The 14,954-nt window shown below is 37.7% G+C and overlaps 1 protein-coding gene across 1 annotated transcript in view; it reads left to right on the top strand.

Annotated features, from left to right (window-relative positions):
• Frmpd4 (FERM and PDZ domain containing 4) overlaps positions 1 to 14,954 on the top strand; it is a 230,759-nt gene that overhangs the window by 204,560 nt on the left and 11,245 nt on the right. Inside the window, exons 12-15 of the mRNA XM_027946511.2 lie at positions 3,480 to 3,616; positions 7,041 to 7,167; positions 9,620 to 9,709; positions 10,478 to 10,660. Coding sequence (XP_027802312.2) covers positions 3,480 to 3,616; positions 7,041 to 7,167; positions 9,620 to 9,709; positions 10,478 to 10,660 — 537 coding nt within the window. The remainder of the gene's footprint in view (positions 1 to 3,479; positions 3,617 to 7,040; positions 7,168 to 9,619; positions 9,710 to 10,477; positions 10,661 to 14,954) is intronic.

The raw sequence follows: 14,954 nt of genomic DNA on the forward strand, positions 1-14,954 counted from the left end.
ACCACATATATTAGGCAATAGAGACCACAATAAAGCTGTTATCATCTTATATATCCTCCACTGAGAATAGGAAATGAAATTTTATTTGCCTCAGACTCTCTACGTTGAAATGCCCATATCACAGAATGTGTGGTGTACCTAAAATAATATATCTGTCTGATATAAGAAAACAGGTTTGCAAAGTGGTGCCTGTGTGATGTTGATTTTAAGATACTAAAAAGGTGCAATGAAATTAACCTAGAGAATCAAAGAGTAAGCAGAAACAATGTATGTCACTATAGAAAAACAAAATCAATTTTATTTAACAGTCTCCTAACAAGAATAGTCACCATTGACTAGTTGAGGCATGCTGATGAAAACAGATTTAGAGAGTGATGATATCTATGAATCTCCTAGTTATTAATGGGCCTTAAGACCTTTAACAGATTTTAGCATGTGTATTAACAGTAAACTATTAATCCAGATTATTCTAATTCATAATTATGATGGGCTATGCTGACGTTTTCCTGTCTCCTATGTATTAAGAAAAAGATTGGTACACCAATTAGTAAACAAGATGTGACCTAAGAGGCTCCAAAATGTTTTCAAACACTTTAATAGCATTGGTTTACTTTTTAACACCTAACATTAATTACAAATGAACATTTCATAGGCCCAAAGACCTCTATTTAGCAAAACAGTGATTGCCATTCACTTGTATAACTGTATTTTAAGTAATATACTTAAGAGTAATAAAAGAATGATACACACACACACACACACACACACACATATATATATATAATTCAGATTTCACAATAATTCTCAAGGATCCCTCTGAACTATTTATATAATTGACTAACTACTTTGTCAAAAAAATTCACCCAAAAGTCTGGTTAAATACAGAGTAAAACAGGGATAAGGAAAATGATCTCAGCCACAACTCTTGGGAGAAGTAATAGTGATGATTCATTTTTTATAAAGCATGTTCCACTATTAAGCATTCTTACAGGCATCATGACAGCCTTGTGATTTAATTGTTAATTCTCAAGTTAGTTGTTGTTGAAAGTTTGACCATTTTTCACATAAGAAAATTGAGACTCAAGAAAAATGAAATGCCATTTTCGAGGTCATTTGATTAGTAGCTGACATAGCCTGGCATCAAACCTAAGATTTTGTCTCTGGATTCTGTACAAAAATCATCTGCTTCAGATCTATTATGTGATAGCAGTCATTGAAGAAAGTGATTTATCAAATGGTTTATCTAAAAAAAAAAAAAAATTCTTCACGCACCTGGCACTGTGCCAAGTGGTTTCCTTATTCCTATCTTTCATGGGACTCTGTAAAATCACCCTATCTAGTCTGTTACTCCCTTGGACCCCATAGGAACAATCCTGAGCACTTGGAAATAATTGGTAAACCCAATCTAGCAAAACAAAATGGCAGTCAGGCTAGGTAGTGCATACCTGTAATCCCAGTGACTTGGGAGGCTAAGGCAGGAAGATTGCAAGTTCAAAGCCAGCCTCAGCAACTTAGGAAGGCCTGAAGCAACTTAGCAAGATGCTGTCTCAAAATAAAACATTAAACAGGCTAAGGATGTGGTTCAGTAGTCAAACACCTTTAGATTTAATCCCTGGTACCAAAAAGAAAAAAAAAATGGTACCTTGGGATTGCTTTCAGAGACTTCCCTAACTTAAACTCCCTTGCTTTTGTCTCATGACAGACTCCCTTCCAACAAGGGGTCCCCTGCATTCCAGGTAGCTTTAAGATTTTATCAGGAAACAAAGGTCAAAGAGCACACTAGGGGTGGAAGGGTAACAAAATGTGGGTTCACACTTAACAGTAAAGCAACAGGCCAGAAGACATGCATACATCACAGGTGGATAGAGTGTGCAGCATACAGGGCCAGCACAGCATGGGTTAAGTATGCAAGGTGTCAACATTGTATGCGGAAGCCATACAGTGGTACATGTTCCCATTGTAGTAAAATCAATATATAAGGGGCTGGGGATGTGGCTCAAGCGGTAGCGCGCTCGCCTGGCATGCGTGCGGCCCGGGTTCAATCCTCAGCACCACATACAAACAAAGATGTTGTGTCTGCCGAAAACTAAAAATAAATATTAAAAATCAATCTCTCTCTCTCCTCTCTCTCTCTCTCTCTATCTCTCTCTCTCTCTCTCTCTCTAAAAAATCAATATATGAAGTGATTAAAATGTACTTCTCTTGAGAGGAGACAAACAACTCCTGATGTAGGTTTCCATTTGAAATCCTTTTGGGACAAGGCAAAGAATAAGGAAAAGAAGGATGTTTTAAAAAGGGTTAAATATATTCTTTAGCACAAGAACCCAGGTTCCCATAACAAAAATAAGTAAACATATGCAAATCATACTTAAGCAATGCTGTGATTTGGTCAACATTTAGCTCACTGCTTTGTTCCTAATGAATGAGAACCCTACTCTTTTAAGATCTAAGTCTTGTGGTCATACAGGACTTTGCACTTGATAACACACTCTCAGTCACCCTTTAATTTGATCTTTACAACAGATCCTGTGAGTTAGGTGTTCTCCATTTTACAGATGTACAAACTAACACCTGAAGATGAGGAATGACTCCCACAGAGTTACACTTTTGAAGTAGCAGGGCATTCAAATGAATGGAAAATTTGAATAACTGCCATTTAGAGTGTGCCACTGGACACATATTGAATGCTTGAACTGCTCCCATGAGGCAGTTGGTGTGAATCCCCATTGCACAGATGAGTTAACTGAAGCCACAGGCGTACACGCTAACAGGGCAAGGTTTCACACACAGGTAGCCATTGGCAAAGCTGGGACTGCAGAACAGTTGAGTAGAAGTCCAGAGCTGCCAACCCAGTCACTTTACTAATTCTGCCTCCCTGAAGCTGCTCTGGATTGACAGAAAGAGAGAAGGCAGAGAGGAATGTTGTTGATGACAGTAGTTAATCTGTAAGAGCGTTTACAATTTACCAGCTAAGTTCTAATGGCTTTACATTAATTTAGGTAATCCTCAACACAACCCTATGACTCTTGATGCTTTTCCCCCTCTTTATAAGAGGGGACACTTGCCCGAGTTCACACCCCCTAGGAAATGGAAGAACAAATTAGGAGCCTAGAATTCCAACTCTGACAGCCTAACTCCAAAAGCCATATTATGCTATCAGTGCTTCGCGTGTTCAGCTGCAGCACCTGTGTTTGGAAATTTCATTCCTAAAATCCTAATTATTTTTACAAAAAGCTAAATATTTAAATAACAGCTTGTCGATGAATGTTAAATGTTTTGTGTGGTCTCTGTGTTTGTGCGTGCAGTTAAATACTGACGCGGTTCCAAGCAGCACGGTGGAAATGTTTCCACTTTTAGCCTCCTTGCCTTTGAAGTGAGGGTTGAAAACGCTGGGGGAAATGCGTGTCACCTGTTCCTCTAAGGCAAAGCGGGGCGGCCCATTCTCTGACGAGCTGCGCCCTCTGCTGGTCTCTTCGCAGAGCTGTAACGATGTGGTTCAGGAGCGATTTGGTCCGGAGCTGAAATACGACATAGCCCTGCGGCTGGCCGCCTTACAAATGTACATCGCAACAGTTACCACCAAGCAGACGCAGAAAATATCGCTCAAATACATCGAGTAAGTGTTGGCTCTCAGCGTCATTTCAGAGACAGAGATGCTGCCTCCTTAACACCTCAGTGTATTTTTGATCTTTATTTCCAAAATTGATCTTGCTTGTAGCAGAGCATTTGTTAACCAGAGGCAAATGTATGAATATCATGTCCCTGATGTAGTGGAAGAGATCCATTACTTATATAATCTGTCTTTAAAAATTGTAGTTAAAATGAGGGTCACATTTAAAATGAAGTGTACATTTAAAAATTCCTAAAAGGATTTGGTTCCAAGCCAAGCTTTAATCTCAGTGCCTTTCAAGCATTAACTTGTTTAATTCTCACAATGTCCCTATAGTTGCAGTGGGATTTTAGGTTCATTTTAGAGATGAGCAAACTGAGGCATAGAATGATTATGTAATTTGCCCAAGTCATAGGGCCATTCATTGGAAGGGGCAAGGGGACCCTTTGTTGTGCAACAGTTTGCATGATGGCTTAAGGCACCTGTGTTTGCAAAGTGTCTGCATAACCTGAGATCACTTGAGATGGTCAAAATGCAGTATCAAAAGTAATGCCGGGCTGGGGCTGTAGCTCAGTGGTAAAGTGCTTGCCTTACATGTGTGAGGCACTGGGTTCGATCCTCAGTACCACATAAAAATAAATAAAGATACGGTGAATTCATCTACAAATAAATAATTTTTTTAAAAAAAAAGCAATGCCATAATTGGGAAGCATGGTATTTGTAGTGAAAACTGAGGTTGAAAGGATGCCCCAAACCAACTTTACTTTGTGAATCATATCTTGTTATGAATGCCTTCTCTTGCTTAGTCTTCCATTCAACTGCTTCCATAGACTTTTTCAGCCAGGGGAAGATCCCCTTGTCTTAGAAAAAAGACAGTATGTATTGCCCTCAGTTGATGAGTCTATATAAGTGAGTCTATTTAAGGGTCATCCTTTAAAAGGGAGCTCTGTGTCTCCCTGGAGGTGATTCAAAAGCCTAAATCAACCCCAACTTACTTCGTGCTGGCAGTTCTTTATGCTAAGAAACTGGAACACTCATATTTCAGAGTTCATGACCAGGCCAAAACCCCATCTCCATGTAACGCTTAAAGTTGCCTTGAGTTTCTCCCTGTCCCCACCTCTAAGAGATGGACAAACTAACAATAATCTCACCTTCCAAAGAAGCCTCCCATGGGCTGACTATAAAATAACATGATGCCAGGTTAACCCACCTGGGGGGAAAATGGCTTTTCTCATGAACTTGTGTTGAAAAGTATTTGAACTCCAATTTTCTGTCTTCAGTGCTACTGTTCTGGCAACTCTCAATTCACCCATTGATGCCTAGAGACAAACCCTCATATTCAGTTAGAGTCTCAAACCACTCCTCCCAGACGGTTTCTCTCTTTTTCCCTTGCCACACACCTGCAGTGACTCTAGCCTGAGAGAGGTACAGCTCACAGAGAGGTCTCAAACGCAGCTGGACACATTCACACCTTTTTCCACTCCCCTTTCTGAAGTTCTTAGAGACCAATGAAACTGGCTGCCATTTGAAAAGGTGACCTGCACAACCTGAGCAGATCTTCACACAATTAAGATGCATTTCTGTTCCTACTCTCTTGTAGCCACATTTTCCCAGGTTGAACATTTTCCCAGGTTGTAGAGTCAAAAACCTCTCAAAGATAACTAGCTTGACTAAGAATCTTGCAGATTCTACAATAGTGTCATCATCAATTCCTTTATTCAACAAATATTCATTGAGCATCAAGGAACTTGTGGTCTGATTGTAAAGATAAGACATAAAGATATGAAAAGTAGTTATTTAAAGTAATAATTCCAGGCTGGGGCTATAGCTCAGTGGTAGAGTACTTATCTAGCATGCATGAAGCCCTGAGTTCCATCCCCAGTACCAAAGTAAATTAATTAATTAATGATAAAAGTAGAACTAAAATATCACCCACAAGAGTGCCAAATAATGAATTAAAATAATAAGTACAAGTTGAGGAAGAAGAAAAAATATAGTGATCACAAATAATTGCATCTTTAACAAAGAACATGAATGGTCAACTGGGGGAAGGTTGGATTTTTTCTATTTTTATTGGTTCTTTTTAGTTATACATGACAATAAATCTATCTATCTTTGTGCTATTTACTTACAACTTTTTTTCTAACTAGTGTCTTATGAACGTATGTGAGGGTGAGAGTCACTGTGCTATATTCCTATATGTACATGTGAAAGTAAAGTCAGATTCACTCCACTCACTTTTCCTATGCCATTCCTTCTCTCTTCCCTTCATTCCCCTTTTTCTACTCCTCTGATCTTACTTCTATTCTGGTCTTTTATACCCCCTTATTTTAAATTAGTTTCTGCATATCAGAGAAAACATTCAAACTTTGATTTTAGAGATGAGTTTATTTCACTTAGGATGATAGTCTTCAGTTCCATTCATTTACCAGAAAATGACATAATTTTATTCTCCTTTATGACTGAGTAATATTCCATTGTGTATATATCCAACATTTTCTTTATCCATTCATCTATGGAAGGGCACCTAGGTTGCCTCCATAGCTTAGCTGTTGTAAATTGAGCTGCTGTAAACACTGATGGGGTTGCATTCCTGAGGTATGCTGATTTCTTCTTACCCTTCTTCAGAGAGGATCTGGAAAGGGAGAAATAACAGAATCTTCTTGAAGCTCTTTATAATTTAGATGACACTGGTTGGGCCCACAAACAATCAGTATAGGTTTCTAAGCATTCAAATATGGAATCTTCTTAGAAGAGGATTTAACGATTGCTGGGGGTTTGGCCAAAAATATATTTACCCAGTCCTATGTGCTGCTTTTTTTCTTATATATCCATATCCATGATAGATGTATACTTCCTGTAAGTATCAACATACTTGAGGGTCATAACCTGCCCCCTGCATAAGAGATATTGATGGAAGGAGTTACACATGAATTGACTGGGATAAAAGAACTGTGAGTTTCTAGAAAATGAGCCACTGATGAGGGATAATGGCAAAGAAGATGCTTTGGGGCATGAAGAAATTGCAACCATTCTTCTAAGAGAAGAAGGAGAAAGAGAGAAAATGTGGGCAGACAGGGAGATGTGAGAATGGGAATAAACAAATAAATGGATAGAAACAGGTATTGAAAGAATAAACTTGGACATGTGAATTAATCTCCAGAAATGGGTTGGACAGAGTGCCTCTTCAATTTCTATTGGTCCCCATATGCCTTCTTAGCATTCTTTCTGGAGAGTAAGGAATAGGTTTCTTTTAAAATGCAAACATATGTATTAATGATCAAATAGTATGTTTCCTGGATGTAAATTAAAAGTTGCTTCCCTGCCCTACCAAGAGTTCATTTGTTCCAACAAACATCAGAGTGCCATTTTGTCTTAGATAACTAATCATCACAGGAATGTGAAATTAAAGATATGCTTTTTCTTGCAGGAAAGAATGGGGATTAGAGACTTTTCTTCCCTCTGCTGTGCTGCAAAGCATGAAAGAGAAGAACATAAAGAAAGCACTTTCACACCTTGTCAAAGCAAATCAAAACTTGGTACCACCGGGTAAAAAGGTATCACATTTGCATCTTAATAGAAAATAGATTTTGAAGAGGGAGGTTTGCATGCATTTTTTTAAATGTTTAAAATTAGCCCCCATATTTTCAGAAGGCAGTAACACTCTATAACTTAAAAAATCATTAACGTTTTCTAAGACTAATGAAAAACAAATATCCTTATGGAAACCTGTGTACTTCCTACAAGTTAGAAATCCCTTATTGTACAAGACGTGTACATTCACGAGCCTACCTTGCATGGCCTCTGAGACCTTGTGATTAGACAATAGAACTGTAAGATAATTCTGCATTTCCTTCATGTTCTTGCTTACTGTTCAGACCAGCTTAAGTGTATAGCAGCCCAAAAGGGGCCCTTTTTAAATCTGTATATATCTACTGTAACATAATTGATATCTGTAACAGTTCATTCTTTGTCACAGGGGGAAGGGAAGCTGTCCTGGGCATTGTGGTCTCTACCTACCAGATGCCATTTTCACCCCTCCCCTAATTGCGACAAAGAAAAATGTCTCCATACATTGCCAATTGTGCCCTAGGGAACAAAATCACCCCTACTGACAACTATTGGATTAAATCCTACTTTTAGAAGGAAGATAAAATTATTTCTGTCACTCATCATTAGTGTTAAAACTTTTGTATTTGTTTTTATTAAGTAGGAGAAACACAGAAGACTTTTTAAAATATACTGTTGGTCAGAAAAGAAAGGTATGGTTTGTAAATAATTTTTTAAAAATGATTCCAATAACCAGAAAGAGAAGGAGACTTGAATTATTGGCATATAAAATAGGGAGAAGCCTAACAACCTAAGAACACTTTCCAATTGATATTGGCTATAGAAACTTATATGACTCTCATGTATATCATGGTCCATGTAGATAATTCTTTGATCTTAATATCAGATTCTAAGTCATTTTACTAGTTAAGGCACATTATTTCTATTCCTTTCTCCCTGCCCCGTAACATTTTTTAATGTGTAATCAGGTTCAACACACTCTCAGCCTCCTTTCACTTACAGTTCATGGGAGTATGTTTGTCCCATCGCAGTGAACATTCAGCTTTAAGAATATAGTGGAATGCCCTGGGTCAAGATTTTTTTTAAATTTCCATTCTGATTTGCCCAAAGCTAATTTCTACTAGTTGATTTGATATTTTTTTTAAAGTCTGACCCATTTGCATTATAATAATTTAGGAACTAATATAAGTTCTATCCATTTCTGTATGTATCACTGTCCTTCTATAATGCTAAGCTTTTCTATAACAAGTGGCTTGCTTTCAAAATTTGCAAAGCATGTTGAGTTTTTGTAAAAAAGTAAGATGAGTTAGCCAGATACAGTGGCACATGCTTATAATCTCAGTTACTTGAGAGGCTGAAGCAAGAGGATAACAAGTTACAGGTCAGCCTCTGCAAATTAGCAAGACCCTGTCTCAAAATCGAAATTTTAAAAGGGCTGGGAATGTACTTCAATGGTGAGCACTTCCCTAGCATGTGTGAGTCCCTGAGTTCAATACCCAGTACCACAAAATAATAGTAATAATAATAATAATAATAATAACAACAATAACAATAATAAATGGCACTAAATAACAATTACATAAAGGATAGTACCTTCAAGTGAAACAGAATTTAATAGGCATTGCTACTGAAAGATCATCTAAGCCTTGTTGGAAAATTTCACCCTTAATAAACATTCCTGGCACATTCAGTATGAAACATGGACGTGTTTTTAATCGAAATACTTTTTTTAATGATGTGTGGACCTCCATTAAGTCTTTATAAAGATAAACTTTATCTGGATAAAATTTCATTTGTAATTCATTCATGAAACTCAACAGATTCTCAGAGTTGAATTAACCAAACAAGGACTTATATAGCAAGTTCAAACATTTCCACAATGATTGGAGTTCAGAAAGTTCACTTTCCCTGTAAATTTGCAAAGACCAGAAGAAACTTGAGAGGGGAGGTGTAAGAGCCTGTTTAAAAGGCTTTGCATAGATTCCAGGTGCGTATTCTAAACAGCTCCCACAAACTACATACAGGTGAGTCTCCTGTGCTGTGGGAGAATTTGTGTGCAGTCCACCTTTGTCCTTAGTTGCAATTGGAAAGCACCACTCGCCTCTTGAAACTTCCCAATGGGCAGATGTTTCAATGGAACATTTTATGAACTTGTTCTCACTTGTCAAACATCTCAGCCCACATACCCATACTCGTGAGTTCCCCATGCATTTCTCTCAAATGAATTAAGATTTGAATCTTGATGCCATGTTGCAATCTATCATCAGGAAACCAAATACATAGCAATTTACTCTCCTTCCTAAAGAAGGGTCTTGTCATACTCCATCTCCCCAGCAAGAAATTGTTCTTCTAGTTTGTCCCTTGTTTATAGTTGGTCTCTAGCCCAAATGGACTCACACCCAATGGAGTCAACAAGTTAGTTTCCTTTTCTCTCTTCAGCTCTCTGCACTACAAGCCAAGGTTCACTATCTCAAGTTCCTCAGTGACCTGCGACTGTATGGGGGCCGTGTGTTCAAGGCAACGTTAGTGGTAATTTCTGCTTTCTTGCTTTTTATCAGAAGCTATAGAGGTCCATAAAATATCACTGCAGAGGCTGTCTTCAATGAGCTGCCCCTGAAGCAAAAGCAAATCAGCTATGAATATTTTCCAGCCTTCATTTCTAATTGACTTCACCACTGTCTGAAAATATCTGAAAAAAAAATGTTAAACTAGATAATGCCATTGCAGAATGCCCTAGAAAAAGAAATGTGAAGAAACAGGAGAATCAAAGGGCTCTAACAACAGCTGCATTTTAAATCATTGAGCCAGAAGTTTCTTTGACACTAAAAAGAGAGAAGCCACAAACCTCATTTCTAAAAAAAAAAAAAAAAAAAAAAAAAAAAAACCTTTTGTGATTATGAATTTATTGTGTTATGATAACATTTTCTTTATATATTATTCATAATTTACAAGAGCTTCAATGTGATCGTATATCTGGTTCTTCTCATTGGATGATGTAGTACAATGTGACCCAGACGTACTTTCTAAAGAAAATATAATCTTAGGGCTGGGGATGTGGCTCAAGTGGTAATGCGCTTGCCTGGCATGCGTGCGGCCTGGGTTCAATTCTCAGCACCACATAAAAATAAAGATGTTGTGTCCACCGAAAACTAAAAAATAAATTTTAAAAAATTCTGTCTCTCTCTCTCTAAATAAAAAAGAAAATATAATCTTATAAAAACAGGCTCTCAGGTTCAACTTTGCATGGTGCTTCAGAAAGTGTGAGTTTTAAAATATTTTGTCACCATCTCTTCTCAGCAGGCAGAAAAGCGTTCAGAAGTGACTCTCCTGGTTGGGCCACGGTATGGCATAAGCCATGTCATAAATACCAAAACCAATCTGGTGGCACTTTTAGCTGACTTCAGCCATGTCAACAGGATCGAAATGTTTACTGAAGAGGAGAACTTGGTGAGGGTGGAGCTCCATGTGCTAGATGTGAAGGTAAGCCTTTCAAATGTTGACATATGACCTTGGTTTAAACATTTCATTTCTGGCAACACTTCTGGCATTTACAAAGCAGAGAAGTTAATGTGTGCAGAGTCTCAGCAATGCTCTGAGGTGCAGGAAAACCCATCCCACTCAGGCCTGAGACTTCAGTCTGCTGTGATTTGGGGGCAATTTGCTATGCTTCTCTGGGCTTCATTTCTTTATCTATACATGAGAAAGCAAGCTATCTCATTTCTAGGTCCCTCTTATTTTATAATACTGAGCCATAGGCAGAGACTAGGGGAGATTTTTCCCAACTTTCTAGAATGTATGATTCACTCAGAGTCAGGGAGATTCTTTTCCCTAACTTTATTCAAAAGTCCTATTCCCTTTCATTAAGTTGGGACCATATGTGATCGTTCTTTTGGAAAAGATAGGTATTTTAGTTTGTCTTCTCATGCTGTAGAAATTGGTACTGACTAAACATCTTGCTTCTAGGAATGTCATGGTCATTCTATTTAAAACAGCCATCCGAGGTTGTCTACAAAGGGCTAAACTCTACTCCCCTTATCAGAAATCAGCAGAAAACAATCCAGGTCTCCTTTCCCACCCCCTTCTTCTTCCAGTAAATTTGAGTCATTGGATTTTGCCTATGTTAATCTATCTAATGTTTCTATGGAGAAAAAGCACTAGACCCAAAAGGAGACAGGGCCTCCACAAAAGAGACAGCATCAGCTAGCAGGGATGCTCTGAAGATGGTCAGAGAAGACCCAACCATGCCCACACTACCACCAGTGTGGTCTGGGAAGAGTGGATCAAGAATAACGGAAGCTATGGGAAAGGGTTTCTAGAGCAAATCAGGATATATCAGTACACTCTGCAACAGGAACAAATGGTCAGGAAAGAGAATATGGAACTAGGACATGTTATCTATGCCCCATAGGATTTCATGGGCTGAATCTAGAGGACTCCAGTTGACTTCATGGCAATTTACAAGTGTAAGGATGGATTTGGAATGTCTATCCTAGTCCATGACTAATGATACTGAGGGAAATAACCCCATAATGAGAAAAGGGCAGAAGAATGAACTGAATGTGGTCATTATAGGTCTGCTAATCAGCATTAATCTAAATAGAAATGAATGGTGAGACCCTACTAATGGTGTCCTGCTTTGTATTGAATAATGGTAGTATAGCTTCAAGATTGAGGGGAGACCACAACTATAGTTGAGGGAAAGATAGTTCAACAAGTAGTACAGGTTCTTTGGATGGGAATTTCTATTCTACCAATCAGGGACATTGAGCATGACCAGTATCCTATTCCTGGGAGTGACAGTAGAGACCTGTTTCTTCCTCTCTTCATGTCTGCTTTATGTTGCTCCCTTATTTCTCTCCCAGTTTCTTTCGCTTTCCACAAGAACACACTCTTCCTAACTAAAAAAAAATTCTCTATCAACATTTCCTTCCCTGAACACCCAAGATACATGTCCAATTATATAATATCATTGGTTTCCAGAAAGTTTTATCAAGGTCTTTTCTCAACTCTCAGTTCTAGTTAACCTTCCTGTACATGTACCATTTCTTTCAGAAGTATCCTTTTCCTAGATATCTTTGACAGTTTTTAGTCTTTTTTATTATTAATTAATTTATTTATTTTAATTAGGATATGTAACAGCAGAATGCATTTTAATTCATTGTACACAACTGCAGCACAAATTTTCATTTCTCTGGTTGTACACAGTGTACAACCATATGTGCAGTCATACATGTACTTAGGTTACTGATCTCCATCTCATTCTACCATCTTTCCTTCCTTGCCCCTATGACCTCTCCTGGCCCCTCCCTCCCCTTTGTCCCATCAAAATTCCTCCATTTTTCCCATGCTTCCGCCCATTATGGATCAGCATCCACTTAATCAGAGAGAACATTTGGCCTTGGGTTTTTTGGGATTGGCTTACTTCACTTAGCATGATATTCTCCAACTCCATCCATTTACCTGCAAGTGCCATAATTTTATTCTCTTTTAATACTGAGTAATATTCCATTGTGTATGTATACCACAATTTTTTATCCATTCATCTATTGAAGGGCATCTAGGTTGCTTCCATAGTTTGTGAATTGAGCTGCTATAAACATTAATGTGGCTGTGTTACTATAGTATGCTGATTTTAAGTCCTTTGGGTGTAGACCAAGGAGTGGGATAGCTGGGTCAAATGGTGGTTCCAAGGAATCTCCATACTTCTTTCTAGATTGGTTGTACCAATTTGCAGTCCCACCAACAATGTATGAGTGTGCCTTTTTCCCCACATCCTCGCCAATTGTTGTCTGTATTCTTGAAAACTGCCATTCTGACTGGCGTGAGATGAAATCTTGGAGTAGTTTGATTTGCATTTCTCTAGTTACTAGAGATGTTGAACATTTTTCATATATTTGTTGATCGAATGTATATCTTCTTCTGAGAAGTGTCTGTTCAGCTCCTTAGCCCACTTATTGATGGGGTTGTTTGTTTTTTCCGTGTTAAGTATTTTGAGTTCTTTATATATCCTGGAGATTAGTGTTCCATCAAACATGTGTGTGGCAAAATTCTGCTCCCAAAACGTAGACTCTCTCTTCAACCCATTGATTGTTTCTTTTGCTGAGAAGAAGTTTTTTTTAGTTTGAGTCCAGCCCATTTATTAATTCTTGATTTTATTTCTTACACTTTAGGAGTCTTATTAAGGAAGTCAGGGCCTAATCCAGTGTGATGCAGATTTGGGCCTACTTTTTCCTCCATTAGGCACAGGGTCTCTGGTCTAATTCCTAGGTCCTTGATTCACTTTGAGTTGAGTTTTGTCCAAGGTGAGAGATAGGGTTTTGGATTTATAGTCCTCCCAGCACCATTTGTTGAAGAAAAAAATGTATGTTTTTTGGCTCCAAAGTATGTTTTGGGCTCCTCTGTCTAATATGAGATAACTGTATTTGTGTGGTTTTTTTCTCTGTGCCTTCTATTCTGTCCCATTGGTCCACATGTCTATTTTGGTGCAAGTACCATGCCATTTTTCTTACTATAGCTTTGTAGTGTAGTTTAAGATCTGGTATTGTGATGCCTCCTGCTTTACTCTTCTTGCTAAGGATTTATTTGGCTATTCTGGGTATCTTATTTTTCCAAATGAATTTCATGATGGCTTTTTAAAAAAAAAATTTAAGTTGTAGATGGACACAAACCTTTACTTTATTCATTTTTATGTGGTGTTGAGGGTCGAATCCAGTGCCTCACACATGGTAGGCAAGCACTCTATCACTGAGCTACAACCCCAGCCCTCATAATTGCTTTTTCTATCTCTATAAGGAATGACAATGGGATTTTAATTGAAATTTCATTGAATCTGTATAGCACTTTGGGTAGTACGGCCATTTTGACAATATTAATTTTGCCTATTCTAGAGCATGGGAGATCTTTCCATCTTCTAAGGTTTTCTTCAATTTCTTTCTTTAGTGTTCTGTAGTTTCATTATATAGGTCTTTCACCTCTTTTGTTAAGTTGATTCCCAAGTATTTTTTTTTTTTTTGAGGCTATTGTGAATGGGGTAGTTGTCCTAATTTCATAGGATTCATCATTGATATATACAAATGCATTTGATTTATAAGTATTGATTTTATATCCTGCTACTTTGCTAATTCATTAATTCTAGAAGTTTTCTGGTAGAGTGTTTTCAATCCTCTAGGTATGTCATCAGCAAATAATGAGAGTTTGAGTTCTTCTTTTCCTATTCATATCCCTTCAATTTCTTTCATCTGTCTAATTGTCTGGCCACAGTTTCAAGGACTGTATTTAATAGAAGTGGTGAAAGAGGGTATCCCTGTGTTATTTCAGGTTTTAGAGGGAATGCTTCCAATTTTTCACCATTTAAAATGATGTTGGGCTTGGGTTTAGCATAGATAGCTTTTACAATGTTGGAGTATGTTCCTACTATCCCTAGTTTTTCACAGGAAATAGTACTATATTTTGTCAAATGCATTCACTGTTTCAATTGATATAATCATATGGTTCTTATCTTTAAGTCTATTGATGTGATAAATTATATTTATTGATTTCCATATGTTGAGCCAACCTTGCATCCCTGAAATGAACCCCACTTGATCATGGTGCACTATTTTTTAATATGTTTTTGTATGCAATTAAGCTGGAATTTTATTGAATTTTTGCATCAATGTTCATCAGGGATATTGGTCTGAAATTTTCTTTCTTTGATGTGTCTCTTCCTGGTTTTGGTATTAGGATAATACAAGCTTCGTAGAATGAGTTTGGAAGGATTCCTTCCTTTTCTATT

This window comes from Marmota flaviventris, chromosome X (assembly GCF_047511675.1).
Source record: "Marmota flaviventris isolate mMarFla1 chromosome X, mMarFla1.hap1, whole genome shotgun sequence".
Taxonomy (NCBI): domain Eukaryota; kingdom Metazoa; phylum Chordata; class Mammalia; order Rodentia; family Sciuridae; genus Marmota; species Marmota flaviventris.